At 37.3% G+C, this 21,258-nt stretch overlaps 3 protein-coding genes across 3 annotated transcripts; all 3 read right to left on the bottom strand.

Annotated features, from left to right (window-relative positions):
- On the bottom strand, nucleotides 1-2,246 carry LOC137724622 (berberine bridge enzyme-like 17). Its single transcript, XM_068463377.1, has 2 exons — nucleotides 988-2,246; nucleotides 1-328 (listed from the first exon to the last, which is right to left on the bottom strand). Exons 1-2 carry the CDS (start codon nucleotides 2,244-2,246, stop codon nucleotides 1-3), a joined length of 1,587 nt encoding a protein of 528 aa, XP_068319478.1.
- Nucleotides 2,247-3,586: 1,340 nt separating this feature from the next.
- On the bottom strand, nucleotides 3,587-5,179 carry LOC137721915 (berberine bridge enzyme-like 4). The gene has a single exon (XM_068460939.1). It carries the CDS (start codon nucleotides 5,177-5,179, stop codon nucleotides 3,587-3,589), a length of 1,593 nt encoding a protein of 530 aa, XP_068317040.1.
- Nucleotides 5,180-14,709: 9,530 nt separating this feature from the next.
- LOC137724351 (berberine bridge enzyme-like 7) lies at nucleotides 14,710-16,389 on the bottom strand. The gene is made up of 2 exons (XM_068463089.1): nucleotides 16,324-16,389; nucleotides 14,710-16,275 (listed from the first exon to the last, which is right to left on the bottom strand). The coding sequence occupies exons 1-2, from the start codon at nucleotides 16,387-16,389 to the stop codon at nucleotides 14,710-14,712; spliced, it is 1,632 nt and encodes a 543-aa protein (XP_068319190.1).
- Between the last annotated feature and the right edge of the window lie 4,869 nt (nucleotides 16,390-21,258).

Here is a 21,258-nt window from a genome sequence, read left to right on the forward strand (position 1 = left end):
TTAAAGGGGCGGGATGCTTTGCTCATGGTTAAAAAAATTCTGAGGATCAACCGCAGTTTTTACACGTACGAGTCTATCAAAATTGCATCTGAAGTACTTTCTCCCAAAAACCTCAGCAGTCTGAAAGCTAGTTTTGTTAGGCAGATTGGCGCCAATGTCTAGATCCCTGTAATTTTGGAAGGCCTCTCTTGGGCTCTTGGAGACAAATGGAGCCATTCCTTCATATAATTTTCTTGACAAGTCAATGTACTTGTTGGCGATCTCGGACCCTTCTTCCGACCAATGAATCCAGTAGTGAATTAAAAAAAGGTTTCCAGCCCTGTGAGGGTGTTGGAAATTCAAATAAAAACAGGCTGTAAAAGGTTGCTTCTAGCTGTTAGTTTCTTTATAGGTTGTATCCACACATGCTGCAACTACAAAGACTAAAGTTTCCTCCATGTGCTAGCTGAAATGGTGATGAAAGACAGCAAGTGTGCTGCCATGTGATGTGCTAGCAGGAAGACAGCAGTGTGCTGCTGTGTATTAGCCGAAAGAGTGTTGATTGCAAGCTGGAAAGATAGCTGCATATGTGTGCTAGACTGTCCAAAGTTCTTGCATGTGTTTTAAAGGGTGTAAAGATGTTAAACACCCCATTCATTGCATGTGTTGTTGCATTGTTTATCAATTTCTGTTTTGTATAAATAGGCCATCTTGCTAAGCTTTATTGCATCCCATCCAAATCCCATTTCCATTCTCATTTTCAGCTTGTAAGCTTTAAGAGTTGTAAACTCTTCTAATATTTCAAAGTGTTTGTTATCACCAAGCTTGCTACTTCTTTCATATATCAAAGTCCAAGTGTTTTACCAAAGCTTGTTGCTTCCCTCCTTTCTCTATTTCTTTGTCCAATTTTATTGAGAGTGAAAGTGAGAGGTGTGATAGAGTTTGTAAACTTATCACCCACATATTTTGGTATTGAGTTAGTAAACTCTTGTGAATACCAACAGAGGGAACGGAGTGTCTGACTCGGAAAACTGACTCATTCTTCCACCGTAAGGGTTCCATGGCAGCATCACTTTCTCTACTTCAAGCATCATTTGCCACAAGAATTCTAATCCTTGTTTTGGAATTGGCTCTTTTACATAGTCAGACTTAACTTTGAAGAAAAATCCAGATCCGTTTGGCCGTTCAAGTAGAACATTTATGGGAGTTCCAACAGGGTAGTTACCCCAGAATACAGTCGATTCAATCCAACTCATTTGAAAACAATCTTTTTGCTGTAAACCCAGTTCTGGGAAACTTTCATTCATCAATGGAAGAAGCTTGTCACTTTGACCCAAGAAAAGACCAATGAACGATACTTTCACGGTCTTTTTGCCTTTATTCGAAATCACTAGCGGTTGTGCTCTGATGAAAACATCGTCAGGCAGCTTCGGTGCTACGTATTGCCACTTATAAGCAACATCTGTAGCACCTTGCTCTAAAGTCCTCTCAACATTGAACACAGTCACTTTAGCTGGAACTGGAGCCAACTTGATTTTCCAAGACAAAATGACTCCAAAGCTTGCTCCACCTCCTCCTCTAATGGCCCAAAAAAGATCATCTCCCATTGACTTTCTATCAAGAATTGTTCCGTTCACATTGACTAGTTTTGCATCTTCAATATTATCCACGGTAAGCCCATATTTTCTCATCATAGGTCCGTACCCGCCGCCACTGAAGTGGCCACCGGCACCAACAGTTAGACAAGCTCCAGCTGGAAACCCATGAACCTTACTTTTATTGGCGATTTCATAATAAAGTTCACCAAGAGTAGCCCCAGATTGCACCCAAGCGCTCTCATTTGCAAGATTAACATCAATGGCTCGAAGATTGAACATGTCAAGAATGACAAAGGGAACAGCAGACGCGTATGACAGACCCTCATAATCATGGCCACCACTACGGACTCTAATCTGAAGCCCGTGTTGTTTCACACAAATCACGGTTGCTTGCACATGTGATTCATGTTTGGCGGCTACAATAGCAAAAGGTTTTGGGGTTGTTGGGGTCAAGAATCTGCTGTTTCTAATGTAATGTTGCAAAACGGACTGAAATGAAGTGTTGTCATGGGTGAAGATGGCTTCGAAGATTGGGTAGGTGGGCTGAGATTGTTTTGGAAGACATTGGAGGAAGCCAGTGAAAACTGGATCTGAAGTTGCCCATGGTAGTAAACACGAAAGGACAGAGTGGATGGAGACTGCTAATGCAATAGAACTGGGTAACTTCATCGTTTGGTTAGTAGCAACTTTCTCTACTATAAGTTTTTACTTTCTTCTTGATCACTTATTGTTGTATTTATACTACAATTATATCAGAGCATTAGACTTCTTCTACGGTACATGCATCCAACACATTTGGATTTTATGGTAAAAATAAAAAGGAATTAAACATTTATAGTTTGGTACATTGAATAGAAGACGTTTGCATTTTACACATCTGATTCAACTAAGCAAAAATTTATATATGACAAAAAATCGTTGAGATACAACAAAAATAAGACCCATATGATTAATATGGTTATGTTGCGCGAAAAAAAAAAAAGGGGGATTAATATGGCAATTATTATGTAGCAAAAAAGTTAATCTAGCTAATTAAGATGGATAGATATATTTCCGAATGAAGTATTTTCCCTTGTACTACCCAGCTTTACAATGAAGTATTTTTAATAATTTAATAATTTAATACAATGAAGTATTATTGTATAAGAGCACTAGCTCTGTGAATGAAAGGGTCAGAACGAATTTTACAAACAGAAATACAAACCAAAAAATATATTGGAGCCCTGCTCCCTTCTACTTCATCTTCTCCATTGCCATTTTATTGCAGCTTGTAGGTTGAATAGGGTCCGGAGATTTGTGATCCCATCATGGTGGCGTCACTGCTATGTATGGTTGTCGCTGGTGTTCACCACTGTCCCTTGAGGCATAGCTGATCAAGGTTGCTGCTTCTACCTCCGGCGTCCCATCGCTGCTCATCTCTACATCCTAATTCCAGTCACCCCCAGCACTTCAGATAAATTTCCAGGTTCTTTGGTGTTAGGGTTTAGGACTAATCCTTAATGGGGGCCGAAAAAGCTAAAAACATTTCAACTCACTCCTGACAATAATCAAATGGCACACATCCTCCCAAAGCTTCAACTAGAGAATCATTCGTGTTTTTGCCAGCTTCGTGCCTCAAACCCAAGGCCAAAGAGCCTATTTGACATGAAATTCCACTAGACCACTTGCCGGAGGTACCTAAATACAGTGTAAATCGACTCAGTGGAACCCATACGGTGGGTTTGATTTACGCTTAAGTACGGCATTTATATAAACTTATTTATACATATGCATATATTACAGTGATTTTAACTGTATTGTCTTGTGTTGTGCATCATTAGACAACAAACAAATCCACATATATCGAAACAATTAGGAATAATTATTGAGAAAGCCCAATTGTTCTGACAAATTTTTTCACGACTTTCAAAAGAAACTGAGAATAACACATTCAAGGCAATATCGAAAGAAGGAAATTGGGGCATACAATTAGTTCCATATCCTTTATTCTCAGTCTTGTATCTCCCTCTCTAAAGAGGCGGGATGCTTTGCTCATGCTTGAAGAAATTTTGGGGATCAACCGCAGTTTTTACACGTACCAATCTTTCAAAATTTCCCTTGAAATACTTTCTTCCATAAACTTTAGCAGTTTCAAAGTTTGTCTGATTGTCCAGATTGGCGCCAATATCAATATCCCTGTAATTTTGGAAGGTCTCCCTTGGGCTCTTGGAAACAAAAGGAGTAGTTCCTTCATACAACTTTCTTGATAAGCCCACGTACTTCTTGGTAGTCTCAGCTCCTTCTTCCCCCCAAAACGTCCAGTACTGAATCAAAAATAGGTTTCCAGCTCTGTGAGGGAATGGTGTTTCCGACTCAGAAATCTCACTCATTCTTCCACCGTAAGGGTTCCATTGCATCCACACTTTCTCTATATTAAGTATAATCTTCCATATAGATTCTATTCCTTGTTTTGGAATTGGTTCTTTCACATAGTCAGACTTGACTTTGAAGAACGCTGCTGGCCCATTTGGCCTGTCAAGTAAAACGTCTATGGGGGTTCCAACTGGGAAGTCAGCCCAGAATATAGTCGATTCAAGCCAACTCATTTCAAAACAATCATTCCTTTGTAAACCCAATTCTGGGAACCTTGCATTCAGCAATTGAAGAAGATTGTCAGTTTGTCCCAAAAAGTGACCAATAAAAGACACTTCCACAGTCTTCGTTCCATTAGTAGTATTCTTCACTTGCGGCATTGCTCTGATGAAGATGTCTTTGGGCAACTTGGGAGCTATGTATTGCCACTTGTAAATAACATCCGTAGCACCTTGCTCTAAAGTCCTTTGAATATTGAACACTGTCACTTTGGCTGGAACTGGAACCAACTTGACCTTCCACGACAGAATGACTCCAAAGCTCGCTCCACCTCCTCCTCTAATGGCCCAAAAAAGATCTTCTCCCATGGACTTTCTATCAAGAATTGTCCCGTTCACATTAACTAGTTTCGCATCTTCAATATTATCCACTGTAAGCCCATATTTTCTCATCAAGTACCCGTACCCGCCACCACTAAAGTGGCCACCGGTACCAAGACTTAGGCAAGCTCCCGCAGGAAACCCATGAACCTTACTTTTATTGGCAATTTCATAGTACAGTTCACCAATAGTTGCCCCAGCCTGAACCCAAGCGCTCTTATCTGCGACTTTAATATCAATGGCTCGAAGATTGAGTAGGTCAAGAATGACAAAGGGAACATCCGATACATATGATAGGCCCTCATAGTCATGCCCACCACTTCGGATTCTAATCTGCAACCCATGTTGATTTGCACAAATAACAGTTGCTTGCACATGTGATTCATGCTTGGCAGTTACAATAGCCAAAGGCTTTGGAGTTGTGGGGGTAGAAAATCTTCTGTTTCTAATGTAGTGCTGCAAAACAGATTGAAATGAGGTGTTGTCTCGGGTGTAAATGGCATCAAAGATTTGATAGGTGGGCTGAGATTGCTTTGGAAGGCATTGGAGGAAGTCAGAGAGAATTGGATCTGAAGTTGCCCGCGGTAGTATAAGGGAAAAGACTGAGAGGATGGAGATTAGTACTGCAATAGGGCTTTGTATTGTCTTCATTGTATGGTTGCAATTGTAATTCATGTTTTCTTTTATTGACTTTGTGGTATTTATATTGAAACCATAGAATGACGAGTAGTCGTGTAAAGCTGGGTAAATTCATTTTTTTATGGTACATGTATCCAACACGTTTTAATTTACGGTCAAAATCAACGCACTAATTAAAGGATCCCTATTTAAACAATCGTTTCGGGTAAAATTTGGTGTTTATATCAAGTATTTACTTCCCTTCCAAATACATGAACGCGAATTTAACATTCTTCGTGTCAAAATGTTAATCTATCCGTCTATTTTAATTTCACCAAAATTTTCCCTCTCCCTGATTATCTCCTCCCTCAACAACATGGAATTAAAAATCCTCTTAATTCTAAAACTGTTACAAATTGAGGACATGTGTTCCATGTGAAGCTTTTGAATATTTGTTGCCACAAGAAGCATTAGATTTTTTTTTTTTTTTTTACGATCTCTCTCCCTCTCGGTGATGTACTTACTAAAGTAGAAACACTCTTGTCTCTCGCATAAGTCGCTATAGGCAGAATTCCGTGGTTGTTAGTTTGTCTTCAGCAATTCCGTATCAAATTTTTGTAATCTCATTGAGTTTTGTTTTGTTTTCATGATTGTTTCTTCCTTTTAAAATGATTTCCAAATTTGCTACCAACTACTTGTATTTGTTTTTGCAGTTCTACGATAGCATGACTACGTTCTCTTTCCCCGATAATTAACTCCGCGTGGTGATGCATGAATTTCTACTAGATTTAATGGTGAGACATTACGAGAAAAATGAGCTAAGAACACAATTCATTTGTGCCCTCATCATTTTTATTAAGCACAAATACATATTTGTGCTTGTTAAATTTTATTGAACACAAAACTATATCAAATGTGCCCTCTGAACAAAAAAGGCACATTAGTTTGTGTCAAAAAAGAAAAATAGAAAAGCGTATTTGCGCCTTCTAAATTTTGAGCATAGAACTTTATGTCCAGCTTGTATCCCTTTGGAATGGAATTTGACAAGGCAGTTGGCAATACACCAGTGACAGACAAATTTAAGTTAGGAAAACTAATGAAAATGGCTTGAAAACTTTGAGTTTTAACGATAAAAACAAAATTAAGTTTAAAGTGAATAGTACCAGAATTGACTTTTTAGTGTAAAAATGTAGTTTTTTTGTTAAAGTGAACAGTACCGGAAGCTTTTCGTTAAAGTTCTCTTAATTTTATTCATGTATTTGCAAAAACAATATTTATATATTTTGTGGATTGTATTATGGAAGTTTTAACGAGCCTACAGTACTATTCACTTTAACGAAAAACCATATTTTTACACTAAAAAGTCAATCTTGCTATTATTCATTTTACCCTTTATTTTTTCCTTATCATTAAAACTCAAAGTTTTCAAGCCCTTTTCATTAGTTTTCCTTTGTATTATAGGGTTGGCAATGGATTGTTTTTTAGGATTGTGACAAGAGTTTATTCAAGTCAACAACTAATCTCTAGTCTGAAGTTCTGTTTCACATGGTTCTCAATAAAACGTTTTTTACCGAGTCCTACTTCACCGTTTGACCACGCCTTTTGAGAAGATGGTTTGGAACATTTGTTGAAGGGGGCGTTTGTAATTTGTATTCATTTTTGTATTATCCAAAGGTTCAGGCAGTGCTTCTTTTAAGATGACACTTAAATCTTCCTCATTTTCACATTTGGATTTTGGATGAGCCGTTTCGGTAATCTATTGTATTGATCTTACGATGCTTCTTATTTGTAATTGAGTAAAGTATATAGTCCAACAAAACTTGAGTTCACCACTGTGATTTTTAGCTGTACACACTGGAGTTTTACCATGGCAATTTCCTTGCGATACTCATCGGTAGGCCAAAATTCAGGCACTCTTGGAATACTGTTATAAGAGTATTCGAGTAAAAGCTCCTTGAGATTTTGTAGGAAAGAGATCCATCACCACTCCACATCCATCAAAAGTCCGGTGAAGAAATTCATTTCAGTTACAAAAGTTTATAAAGTTTTTAGGTCTCTCCTTGCACTTGGAGATAGTACACTTATCTATCATTCTATATCGTATTTTAATTCTTTCTATTCCCTCGTTTCCTTCAGCTATTCTCTCCGGCCAAATTCCCCATCCTTACTTGACTCCCTCCCCGGGCCATCACTCACAGATCGGACAAACCCAAACACCTTGGGTTTGGGATTCAATGGGCAGAGTCCGCGAGCTTGACTGGCCCGACTACAAAGAAGTCGTCTACGTCAGCATCGGGGGCGGCGGAGCCGACGGCTTCGGTGTCTCCCATTATGGCGTTATCGTTGGCGTTGAATAGGATAAAGACGAGATCGGGTCCGCTGTCGCAGGAGAGCCTTTTTGGGTTTAGGGGTAACAAAGGGTCGGCGCTGGGCTCGAGCAATTTGTCGAGGCTGGGAGTCGGCGATCAAAGTTTAGGATCGGGAAGTGGGGGAAGAAGAAGGAGGCTGCGAGTCAAGAGTAAGATTGGGTTTGGGATGGGATGGGATGAGATGGGATGAGATGAGGAGGAGGGAGTGAGGGGTGGGAAGAAAGGAGAGAAATATTTTTTTTTTCTAAGTATTTTTAATTTTATGATTAATAATTAATTTTTATTATTAATTTTAATCATTAAATAAAATTTAATAATTTATTATTATTTAGTCCATTTTTTATTCCAGTTGGCAAAGGAGTGGGCCCCGCTTCTTCTACGTCATCATTTAACAGCAAAATTAATAGAAAATCTAACTAATTTATAAATTGAGGTATGACATTGCAATTTTTAAAACATGAGGTATGAGATTATGATTCGACTCATAGTTGAGGTAGTTTTGTGTAATTTACCCAACAAAATATTATTAAGAACATGGATAGAAAACATTTTGAAAATAAACTTGAATCATCAAAATCAATTCTCCAAATTAGTGTGTGCGTTCTCTGCTCTCTCTTTCGAAACCCTAATGGCTAAAAAGCCTTATTTATACTGCAACACAAATAAAATATGGCAAATTTGTCCAGCCACGTTTTGGACCCATATCTGCTCCAAAACCTCATACATTCTCCAAAATGCCACGAACCCATCAGATGTCATCTTGGGCTTCAAAACTCGTAATTAAGCCCAAAAATGTCATTTTTCAATGCCACGCGCTGCACCTTTATTTCATCGCCATAAATAAAACGCTTTGTAGAAAAATATGAAACTTTGACATGTGCAAGTTGAGAGACACACGAGCATCCTCCAATTAAAATTACTCCAAAATTCATCCATTTGATCACGTTTTGCTCTAGAGGAAGTCAAAAATCCTATATTGAAAATACAATTTATAATATCAAAATTCTTTCAAAATAATAATCAAAATAAACTAAGATTACGATGATATATACAATATAATATTGACTCATCAACGACGTAGGCCCTCCTTTCTACAGCATGATGGCGTCGTGCCTCGCTAGCGGGCTCAAGGCTCGACAATTATTGCAAGGGCAGTCCAACGGGCTGCTGCCTTTGATCCAATTGCCTTTCCTCTTTTAGGAATGGTTGAGATGAATTTGTTGGTTTGAGGGCAATTCAAGCCAAATGTCCAAACATTTCAAGGTCTGCTGAACTTGCTCTTAGAGAAACCAATTTTTCTGCTGACGCCTTAGCTAATTTAGGTGATAAAAAAATCCTCGAATTGTATTTAGCTCGACTCTTTTCCTGCTTGTGCCCAACAAGCTCTTCAACTGGACCCATATCCTTTATTGATTGCCCTAGACGCTTTTCTATTTATGATTCTTTTCTTAAAAATAAAATAATGGAATCCCATATTCTATCAAACTATGAAACTCAGAAGAAAAAAATAATAATTTCAAGCCCCTGTTACAACACTCGGACAAAAAAAAAAGAAAATAAGGTAACAAAGTTTTTCAATAAAATCTTGTACCAGCCTTATAATCTTATTAACTATATACGATCCTAATAAGGTAACAAAGTTTTTCAATAAAATCTTGTACCAGTCTTATAATCTTATTAACTATATACGATCCCAAAGTATATATGCTCTTACTTTTTTGGTGGGTCGACCGACAATATACTTACATATATGCTTGAGTCACATCATCACATAGAAAACGTGCATCATTTTTGGACCGCGACTCAAATAGGGACACTTCCATGTCCTCCCATGACATTAATTTGTGTTTGTGGAGAAGACTAGACATTTGTGGCCAAACTGGCTGCACCTCTCCGGCATTATTCGATTAAAAGTTAGATTCTCTTCCACCAAACAAGTAACAGATATGAATTCCGCGCCACACATGAAACTCCTGCGCTTAATAAAATTGATTGATTTTTTAATGGAGTAAGATTCTCTTTCCTTTTTTTTTTTTTTTTTCTCCCCTTCCCTCCCTTCCTATTTGAATGGAAAGACAAAATAGAGAATGTGAGAGGAGGGGATGAAGGGGAATAGAAAGAGAAAGGGAGAGAATTCTAGTCCTTTTTTAAATTACCATGGACAAACGAAGTCACAGTTTGGTGCATTGGCTTTTTTATAAATTTTTTTATTTTTTATTTCTTTTTTAGAAAACCTCGACGGTATGAGAGATATTTTATTGATAATGAAAAAAAAGAAGTTACACCTAGTCACGTGGAGGACATAAACTTTACCCCTCATAATACCAAGGAAAGGAAAAAAAGAACATGAATAAGAAGGGGGGACATAAACCTTACCCCTCCAGAAACAAAAACCAAAACAACACAAGGAAAAGAGGGGAGGGGGACATGAAAAGAGGGGGGCTTCTTTATGATTACTCCCAAGTCTTTTGTTTTATCACACTCACTACCAGAAATTAGGGGTTACCCTACCAAACTATGTGCAACGTAAGGAATTTCGTCGGTTAATAAATGTTTACCCAATGGATAATTCAGTTGGTAAGGCGAAGTCAGTCAACATATTGGGTTGACTGAATATTCTTCTTACCCAACAGAGATAGGTCGTCAGTTAAAAAATTCATCGTTGGGTAAACTTTTGGCACAAATAGGGGAAATATTTTACCGACGAAAGTCCACTCATAGGTAAGGTTTACTCGTGGTTTGTCGGGTAGATCTATTGTCGCTAGTCAAAAGTCCACTAGTGATGTGTAATAAACATCCATCGCCATGAAATTTGCTCGACGTGTAGTGAATAATTGCCCGACGGAGGAATTCGTCGGGTAAACCCTTAGTCATCATTTTATAAGTCTGTGTCTTCATCTTCCTTTTTCTCCTCCATACCTTGAATCCTCTTTCTACTATGTGTCTTCCTACTCATATTTCTTCCTTCTCCCCATTCTTCTTTAGTTCAAGACCCACTGCACCCATTACTCAAACCTTACCATTTGACCAATTTGCACAAGTTTATGAAAAGTAGCATTAGCAAAGGTATGTTTATTGTGGCTGGAGGTCTATGGAGCACATGGAGAGAATACTACCATAATATGCAAGAACATGGTGAGGATACCACTGTGAGGTCAAAGAAGGTGGTGAACAAATGTTGGTCAGATTCTTGCATGTGGAAGAACATGGAGAGAATACTACCGTAATGGGTGAAAGCCCTGAATCGTAAAGCTGGGCCGTTCAAGAAAAAAGACTCAGCCTTGTTTGTAAAGCTAAGGTGGGATTGGTTTTAAAAGTGTTTACTTGTAAGTTCACGGCCAAGCTTTTATTTTAAATGTTTTGTTATTCCTAACAAATGCATTAGGCGCCGTTACAAAATCAAATTTATCTTGTATCACAACATTGGCTGGTATCATGTAAAATTTTCTATATTTCTTAGTATTTTGTAATGGATTCTAAAGCTATTATATAAAAAAATAAATAAATAAATAAACAACCAATTGTTTTAGAATCCATGATTAGAAGGAGAAACAAACCCTACCAAACTAGTTTACACATTCCAATTATATTCGTATTACGGTATCCAATGGAATATCATAACATAATAATGGTAGAAATTGAATCACTTTAGGTTTTGATATTGTATAAAAAATTTCGTAAGTGTAATTAGAATTTATTAAGATTCTTTCCAAAGTTATGCATCTATTTTCCCAATGGAAGTTCGTCCATTAAACCCATAAGCGTGGTCAAAAGTTCAATTTTCGAAGTTTCACAAATACCCATGGGTCCAGAAAATCAACTTTTATGATAACTGCCCGATGAACCTTCGTGGGTTAGGTCATCAACTGTCCATAAAAGCTGCAATCCCAATTTTCCAGTGTCACATAAATCCAGATACAGATGTTGGGAATCCATGGACATAGTTATTGCCCGAAGAACCTCCATCCGGGAAAACCTAATTGATTAAAAGTTTCCAACTCTAATTTTCAAAATGTCACAGATATCCAATTATGGGCCTTGGAAATCCACTCAGATAGATATTGCCCGACAAAGGGAAAGCATATGGGTTAAAAGTTTCCGACTCCAATTTTTAAAGTGTCACAAATATCTAGTCACAGGCCTTGGGAATCTACTGACAAAGACATTGCCTAACGAAACTCTGTCGGATATTTCAGTATTGGTTAAGAGCAGTTCCATCGAGGAACTTTTAGGCCGGCACCTAGCCAAATTATTGGCCTGGCATCCAGCCAATCCACTCCAGCCGAGCAGGTACGTTGGCACCCAGTCCAAGCTGGTCTCTAGGCCGGCTCAAAATATGATGAGCTCTTGCCCGGCCTACATGACGAGAGGCTATACTGCCATGCCTCCCTCAACCCAAATTCGACTCCCTGGGTGTGGAGCATCTCCTTGGCGAGCTCCAGCAAGGAGACGGCGATGAGGTTGCGCTGCCCCATGCAAAGAGGAAGCAGTCGCCAAATTTCTTGGCGAGGTTGGTGAGGCGACGATGGCGATGGCGACGACGATAGGGGTTTTATAATCATACGCTTCAAGTTCTTGGATTTGCTGAGGGGTGTGTCGGTGGTAATGCTTCTTCTTACAAGGGTGGTGGTTGTCAATGGCATCTTGATCATCCCCAGAAGCACCATCCATGTTATCACTCCTAGATCTGCTCTCGTGCTCTTCCTCTATGCTCCTTCTCCTGCCGTTGTTTGCCTCATAATTCTCAGCCACTCTCGTCACATCTCCTTGCCCATCCACATTTGTCTGCTAATAACATACAACCAAAAAAATAAAATAAATGCACAATCAGAACCAAAAAATAACAAAAACCTAGATCATAAGAGTGGGAAGAAGAAGCGATGGGAGAGTGAAAAGTGGGAAGAAGAAGAAGGGATAATGTTTTAGAAATTAAAATTTTAATTATTATTTGATAATAAAAATTAATAATACTTTTAGGCAATTTAGTTTTAGGGGTGGAGATGCATTTGGCATATTACTGTTCATTAGGGTCTATCACTGTTCATTGAGTGGATAAATGCGCTGGATGCTAGCGCATTTGTGTTAGGGGTGGAACTACTCTAAGAGTCGAAGTCTTATTTTCAAAGTGTCATAGATATTCACCTCATGTGGGGACAAAATTCCACTGACACGACTTAACTGACGGAAGTCCATCGGGTAAACCTCTATTCATTAGCTATAAATACCTTTCTTTCTCTTCATTTTTTCTCTTCAGTATCTTCCTCTCATTTCTTATGTATACCAGTTTTGTAGAATGCGAGGAAGTGGTGAGAGGAACGATTAGAGAACACATCAGAAAGTTGTGTCAGGGGTGGGAGGGTTTGGAGTGATAGGTTGTTTTTAAGGATATCAGAGTGTGTGGATGGACGATATAGATGTAATCTTAGGTGAGTTAATTGTCAAGGTTCGCAGTAACTATAAGATTTGAAAATATAATATTATAACTAATATTTTAAAAGGAAATTTTTAAGTCGTTTGGATGCTTTTTAGTTTTTCAACTTTGAAGACTAATTTAGTTGTTTAGTGAATTATCTTTTTAAATGTTTGAAGTTTGTCGAAATAAATTTGAACTTGAATAGTACATTTGAATGCTTATTTTATAATATTTAGATTTATTTATTTATTTATATTATTTTTAATTGCCGTATTGTGTCTTTATTTTTAGAAGTTTGACGTATCCCCGTGTCGTGTCATATCATATCCGCATATCCATGTCCGTGTCCATGCATCATAGGAGGAGATGATGGAAGGGAATAGTATTAGGAAGGGAGAGAATCCTACTCCGATGAACGGGCTACAGCTAAAGGTAGGTATTGCCGGAATTTGTAGAGAGTGGTGGATGCTGAAAAAAAACGAACTAAAAAAAAAATCAAATCGAACTGAAATTGGTTGGTTCGATTTCGATTTTGGTGATCTGGACCAAACCGATATATATATTATTAGGTATTTAATATATATCAATTATGAAAATGAATGAACATGCTAAACAAGGCCGTCAACCTGGGAAATTAACTTGACGCATATTCTTCCTTGGCCATTTTCTTTTGGTGTATCCACTTTCAATTGATGATGAATATTTATGTTCATTTGAGGAACCTCGTAATTTTATTCTTCTTTGTTAGTTATTCCCCTTAACCAAAGCAAATTTTATCACCAAAAACAGTTAGAAATCTTCAAAAATTTGTTTGAGTCTAAACATTTAAGCTCAATCATGATTTTTCATTTCAAATTAAAACCTCTACACAAGGAGTTGATTTTGAATTGTTTAAGACCCAAAAAAACCAAAACCGAACCGAAAAAAATCAAACCGAATAAAAATCGAAAAAATTTAAACCGAACCAAATTGAAAATTCAGTTTGGTTTTTATTTTAGCAAAATACCGAACCAATTGGAACCATACCCACCCGTAATACAAACCGAGTGACATGACACATAAAGGAAGAGAGTGAGTGAGGACGGGTGAGAGGAAACAGGATAGAGAGAGTGGCTAGGGGTGAGAGTAGAGAGGATAGGGAGAAAGAAAGGAGGAAAATAAAAAAGAAAAAAAATTACGAAATAGATGGAGAGAAAGAGAAGGGAATTGCGCATGTGATGAGTGAAGGCTTGTGCATGTGACAATGTAGCAGTACATTGCGTGTTGGTTTTAATTTTATTTTTTATTTTTGCTTAGAAAATAACTTCATTAAAGGGGTCAAAAGAATAACACCAGAGTAGTCCACTACTTTCAATAATTAACTGTATTAATTTTCAATTTGTTTTAATGTCATAATTTTTTTATTAACAAGAATACAACATATTTTATTCATGAAAGGAGAAGATTTAAGATTAAAACAAAGTGAAGAACATGACTCCCGGTAAGAGGGCCCTTACACAAAAATGAAAGTTAATTAACAACTAATCCCAAATATTGCAAGAAACTGAAACTGATGAAGGATCCATTGAAGCCAATGAATCTAGTACTACAAAGATCATGTCAGAGATCAAAACTCTCAGAACTAATCAATTGTGTCATAGGAAACGCCATACTAACAAGAATTTTTAATTTCATAACTCCAATTGCTTGTATGTTTTTGCCCACTCCACCCTGTTGTATCCTTACCTACAAGTTTGTTGGTACATTACCAATGCAATCGACTTTATGATTCTCTGCAGCTCTTAAAGGGGAGGAATACTTTGTTCATGGTGGAAAAAATTATGGGGATCTACCATAGTTTTCACACGTACCAATCTATCAAAGTTACCCTTGAAATATTTGCTACCATAACGTCTAGCTGTTCGAAAGTTAGTCCGGTTGTGCGGATTGGCACCTATGTCAAGATCCCTATAGTTTTGCAAAGCCTCTCTTGGGTTCTGGGAGACATATGGAGCCATACTTTTGTACAACTTTCTTGACATGTGAATATTCCGCTTGATAGTCTCAATCTCTTCTTCCTTCCAAGAAATAAAGTACTGAACTGAAAACAGGTTTCCAGCTCTGTGAGGGAATGGAGTTCCTGATTCAGAAATCTCACTCATTCTTCCGCCGTAAGGGTTCAATTGCACTAACAAGTGATCTATCTTAATCAAATTTTTCCATAAAGATTTCCAACCATGTTTTGGAATTGGTTTTTTCACGTAGTCGGACTTACTTTTGAAGAAAATTACAGGAAAATTTGGCCTAGAAAGTAGAACTTCTAGGGGAGTTCCAACTGGGCAACCAGCCAAGAATACCATGGATTCTTCCCAACTCATTTCAAAGCAGTCTTTTTGCTGTAAACCCAACTCAGGGAAACTTTCATTCATCAATTGAAGAAGCTTGTCTGCTCGTCCCAGAAATTGACAAGTGAATATTGCTACCGCAGTCTTCGTGCCCTCTTGGGAGCCATTCTTGGTTTTTATTGCTGTTCTAATGAAGAGGTCTTCAGGGAGCTTAGGTGCAACGTATTGCCATCGATGAACCATATCCTTAGCGCCTTGTTCCAGCATCCTTTCTACCTGAAACACAGTTACTTTGGCTGGAACTGGAAGCAATTTGATCTTCCACGAAAGAATGACTCCAAAGCTTGCTCCACCACCTCCTCTAATGGCCCAAAATAGATCTTCTCCCATTGACTTTCGATCAAGGATTTCACCATTCACATTAACTAGTCTAGCATCTTCAATATTATCCACTGTAAGCCCATATTTTCTCAACAAAGGACCATACCCACCACCACTAAAGTGACCACCAATACCGACACTTGGACAAGATCCAGCTGCAAACCCATGAACCCTACTTTTCTTTCCAACTTCATAATAAAGTTCACCAATTGTAGCCCCTGACTGAACCCAAACCCTCCCTTCCGTCACATTAACATCAATGGATCGAAGATTGAACATGTCAAGAATGACAAAGGCGACATCCGATACATATGATAGACCCTCATAATCATGGCCACCACTTCGGATTCTAATCTGCAACCCGTGTTGTTTTGCGCAAATTACGGTTGCTTGCACATGGCGTTCGTGCTTGGCTGCTACAATAGCCAAAGGTTTTGGAGTATCAAGCATTGTGTATCTGCGGTTTTTAGTGTGTGCCAGCAAAACTTGGTGAAATGAGGTATTTTGTGGGATGTAAATGGCTTCCATGATAGGGTGGGTGGTGGACTGAAATTTTACAGCAAGGCATTGGAGGAAGTCATTGAGAATTTGTTGAGAATGTTTCGGAAGCGGTATGGGGGTGTATTTTAGATCAGGGATATCCTTTATTGGTGGATCAATAGATGCACAGAAAGGAGTGAGACAATAAACAGTGCTACTAAAGAGCAAAAAGAATGAGAGAACGAAGGGTATTGTTGCAGAGCTTTGTCCCTTCATTGTCTTGCAATTTTTTCTACTGCAGTATTTTCTTCTTGAGTTCTTGAAAGCATAATGTTTTTTTTTTTCCTTTTGATGAGAAAACGTATGTTTATGACCAATTAATTACAAAGTATGTTGCAGAGAAGTAATAATAACAAATAATATTCCGGCCTAAAAACTGTTTTCTTTTTCTCAAAACAATTAATTTAGAACGTTGCAAGTTCTTAAATAGAAACTAGTTGTTGCTCTAGAAAAGAAAAAAAAAAATGTCGTTACTATGTTTAAATTAATTTGTAAATTGAAATGTTGCAAGTCGATATGGTATCAGTAATTATATTTAGACGCACTAAGTTGATATTATTGTTGACACACTTTTTAATACAAGTGAGCCGTGGAAATGTACATGGGACTCATTTGTAATTATGTACAAGATAAGAGAAGTGAGTTAGCAATAGTGTTATTCTTGTGTGGCAAAGATGATGTCAATATAGCAATGTGGCTAATTAGTCGCAGAGACATTTGTGTTCCTCAATGTTGTACAACAGCAAAAGCTCTGCAGTCAAAAGAGAACTTCAGCAATCCTCCTAACCAAAGTCATTTAGTTAAGTTGTCTTGATGTCAAATTTATTATTTAACGATTTGCGATCAGTTGCAAAATCTATCTATTTTTCTTCTTTTTCTCGCATTGAAAATCAATTAATTGTTCCTATAAAAGAACAAAATCAGATTCATTAGTCGTGAAATTGCAAAATTAATTGCTTGAGACTTGCAATGTCATTATTAATTCAACGTTGAAGAGTGCAGAAAGAAAACGGATTCAAGGATTTTGAGAAATTGCAACGCACAAAAAAAAAAAAAAAAAAAAAAAACGGATTCAAGTATTTTAAACTTATTTGTACCGTAAAGTTTTGTTTAGGATGATATTAAATAATTCATTGTATAACGTTGTTAACAAATCTGACGAAAAACCGTAGCCGTCTAGAGAAAACCCAGGAAAATTCCTCTGCCATCGAGCCCTGCCTTTTGCTTTGGGGGTTGGGGGCAATCTGCTTGAAAATCATTCTTGGTCTCTTCCCTTTCAATTTCTGTTTATTCTATTTTGATGTTGAATTGTAACCGTGAAACACTTTAGTCATCATGATAATCGTCGTTTTTTGACCTACGCACACAATTAATACAAAGTTTTGAATTCAATTATCACATTTGATATAGAGTTGAAGCTGGAAGCCATGGAAGATGCCTAATTGCATTGGGATCAAGTTTAGTCACTACGACACTTGGGTTTAGCTGGTGTAGTGATATGACTTTCGGATGTCTGGAGGATGTGGTGCGGTGACATAATTTTATCCTCTTATTTTGTTTATATTTAATAATTTTCAACAATTGTCTTGGACTTTGGTTTGATTTGAGTTTACTAGTTTGATTTCTCTCTATAGGAGAGTTGCTTCATTTAATTTAATTTTTTTTTTTTTTTTTTGTGTGTGCTACCTCTTTTGGATCTAAGTGTAAAGGATAGAGCTATTTGATTAGCTGGATCTACTTCATTTGGTGTTCAGGGATTGTGGGGGCGGTTAGATGATGTGATTGATCCATTAGCATCGTACTCCATGTTCCAATTTATGGTTTGAGATTTTGTTCTCACATAATCTCCGTGTAATACGAAAATTAACAGTTTTATTGATCTATGTAATCGTGAGGTTTTCGATGAGTTCAGACGAGTGCTTGAAGTCTAATCATTACTTTCCGATTAGTGATGCTTTATTGTAATATTTTTATATCTAGTTTGCAAGGACTCTTTTGGGGCCGAGTTCTTCATGATAAATATTTGTAAAGGCCTTTATCAATGAATGAAATATCATACTTTTCTTAAAATAAAATAAAAAGTATTTTGAACTTTTTCAAAATAAAGGGAACGACATGTCACAAATATACCAGTTTTTGTTGAAGACTGTAATTCCACATCGAAAACTTGATAGAATAAATTGCAATTCATATTGAATGGTTTCACTCTTAATTGCATAATACTTTTTGTAATAAAATTCAACACATGTCAAGTTGTACAAATGGTTAAGTTTGTGAAAATACCATTATGATTTGTGATCAAACTGAATACTTGCCAGGTTATGCAGGTGTTTAGTGTTCCTTTTGTGATTTGTGAAATCTTAATAGTTATAGAGTATAGATAGGTCAGACTACAATTTGACATTGAATTTCTCATACATTTTTAGTAGTATGGCTGTGTTCTTTTTCTTCCAAGCTTTGTACTACGTGCATTAGTTTCAAAAAATTTACCTTGATTAAAAAAAATTGTTTCAAAACTTTTATTACTTATGCATGATCAGTTTTAAAGTCCAACACTTCTGCACGATCAATTGCAAAATTTTCTTCATTTTTGCAAAATCAGTTTCAAAATTTTCTGAACTTTTACAAGATCAGTTTCAAAATTTCAATACTTCCGTAATATCAGTTTCAAAGTTTTTAGCACTTATTGTTTCAAAATTCCAGCACTTCTTTAAGATAGTTATAAATTTTCAGTATTTGTGCAATATCACTTTCAAAAATTTTAGCACTTCTTGTCGCATCCCGGCCCGGGGCGGATCACTTCCCGGACCCGACTCCACCATCGTAGCACGATATTGTCCGCTTTGGGCTTACCATTCCCTCACGGTTTTATTTTTGGGAACTCACGAGCAACTTCCCAGTGGATCACCCATCATGGGATTGCTCTAGCCCTCTTCTCGCTTAACTTCGGAGTTCCTACGGAACCCGAAGCCAGTGAGCTCCCAAAAGGCCTCATGCTAGGTAGGGATAGGAATATACATATAAGGATCACTCCCCTGGACGATGTGGGATGTCACAATCCACCCCCCTTAGGGGCCCGACGTCCTCGTCGGCACACACGCGACCAGGGTTAGGCTCTGATACCAAATTGTCGCATCCCGACCCGGGGCGGATCACTTCCCCGGCTCGACTCCACCACCGTAGCACGATATTGTCCCCTTTGGGCTTACCATTCCCTCACGGTTTTATTTTTGGGAACTCACGAGCAACTTCCCAGTGGGTCACCCATCATAGGATTGCTCAAGCCCTCTTCTCGCTTAACTTCGGAATTCCTACGGAACCCGAAGCCAGTGAGCTCCCAAAAGGCCTCGTGCTAGGTAGGGATGAGAATATACATATAAGGATCACTCCCCTGAGCGATGTGGGATGTCACACTTCTACAACATTAGTTTCAAAATTTCAGCACTTTCACAAGATTAGTTTCAAATTTTTTAGTACTCATGCATGATCAGTTTCAAAATTTCAACGTTTCTACAAGATTAGTTTTAAAAATTCTAGAATTTATGCAATATCAGTTTCAAAATTCATGCATCCAAATCAATCAAAACTTCAAAATCAAATATTAAAAAAAAAAAAAAAAAAAAAAAAAAAAAAAGAGAATAAAAGAGAAAAAGAAAAAGAAATCCTAATCGTTCTTAGAAAAGAAACCACTTTTGAGTCTAAGGAATAACAGGAACAAGAAGAAGAAGAGCAGGGAGGAAGAAATAAGAGAGAAGAATAAGGAAGGACAAGGAGAGTGAGAAAGAGGGAGAGAAAGGAAGAAGGAGGGGTGGGGAGAGAGAGAGAGAGAGAGAGAGAGAGAGAGAGAGGTAAGAAGAAAAGGAACAGGGAGAGAGAAAATCACGAAGAAGACAAGGGAGGAGAGAGAAAGAACTCCTGCTATAGAGACTCATCTCTTAATTATACAAGGGTAAAATTATAAATGCAAAAACAATTGAAAAAACCAATCAGTTGTGACATCATGCCACATGGATAAGTTTTGTCCCCCTTTAAGATCAATAAAATTTTTTTGTCCTTCTCCAAAATATGGTCTTATAATTTGGATGTTTGTGTAATTGTTCCTTAATCTGATTCACGAGGGAATTAAATTTAAATGATTATAATAGTTAACTACAATAGGGGCTTAATTGTATGACTATATTGTTTTAACTGTCAGCATGGCAGGAAAAGCAATAGGGGCGAAAATTGCTATCATTAGGTGCAGATATAGTAACAGCCACAACACTTTTAGGGACAAATATCTTATTCGCTCCTCCTGGAATTTAAAGGCGAAAATTAACATATACAAATAAAACTACTACCTCTAATAATGAAGGAAAATAACACTTAATCCTCTATATATAAGGAAGAATACTGCTTTAATTCATTATCTTCTATCTTCATGATTACCCTTGTCTCTATAACTCTGTTAGTTCAGTAGTGCATAATATTGTTAAAGAATAGAAATAATTCGGTTTCATTGTATCCAAAAAATAAATTAGCAGTTCCCTTTACACACAAGTAATGAGAACAAATATTATCAAAGAGTAATACTAGGTAAACCAATTTTTTAGATCAGATTTGCAAATTATGTGATGTGTATAATGTACACAAATGTGTCTTGTAGCAACTCCCTTTCAATCTTTTGCTAGCCAAATAGCAATCCACTATACTTTCAAGAAACATGTTAGGTTGAGTCCGGCTCATTTGATCAATATTTTGAGAAATATTATGCTTCCTTGTTTCTTTCCGTTCTGGACACATTATTGCATTCCAATCTAGGTTTTTCTTGATGTGCAAGGATTTGAGTTACTTATCTTTGTGGAGTCGGGACGTTCGGTCATTCTCGTTCCCACATCTAGTCATTTACGTAACATTGTCAAAATAACTTCGAATATCATTGTATTCAAAAGACATATTAGTGGTCTCCTTTGTAAGTGGTTTCCTTTCCACACGCGTAATGAGACCAAGTTATACATATGTATATGTGTGTATATATCAAAGTCTGGTTGAGTCTAGCTCAATTCATGAAAGTCTGAGAAAGGGGTAATCTTGAGAGATTGAATT

The sequence above is a fragment of the Pyrus communis genome, chromosome 2, assembly GCF_963583255.1.
Source record: "Pyrus communis chromosome 2, drPyrComm1.1, whole genome shotgun sequence".
In the NCBI taxonomy this organism is placed as follows: domain Eukaryota; kingdom Viridiplantae; phylum Streptophyta; class Magnoliopsida; order Rosales; family Rosaceae; genus Pyrus; species Pyrus communis.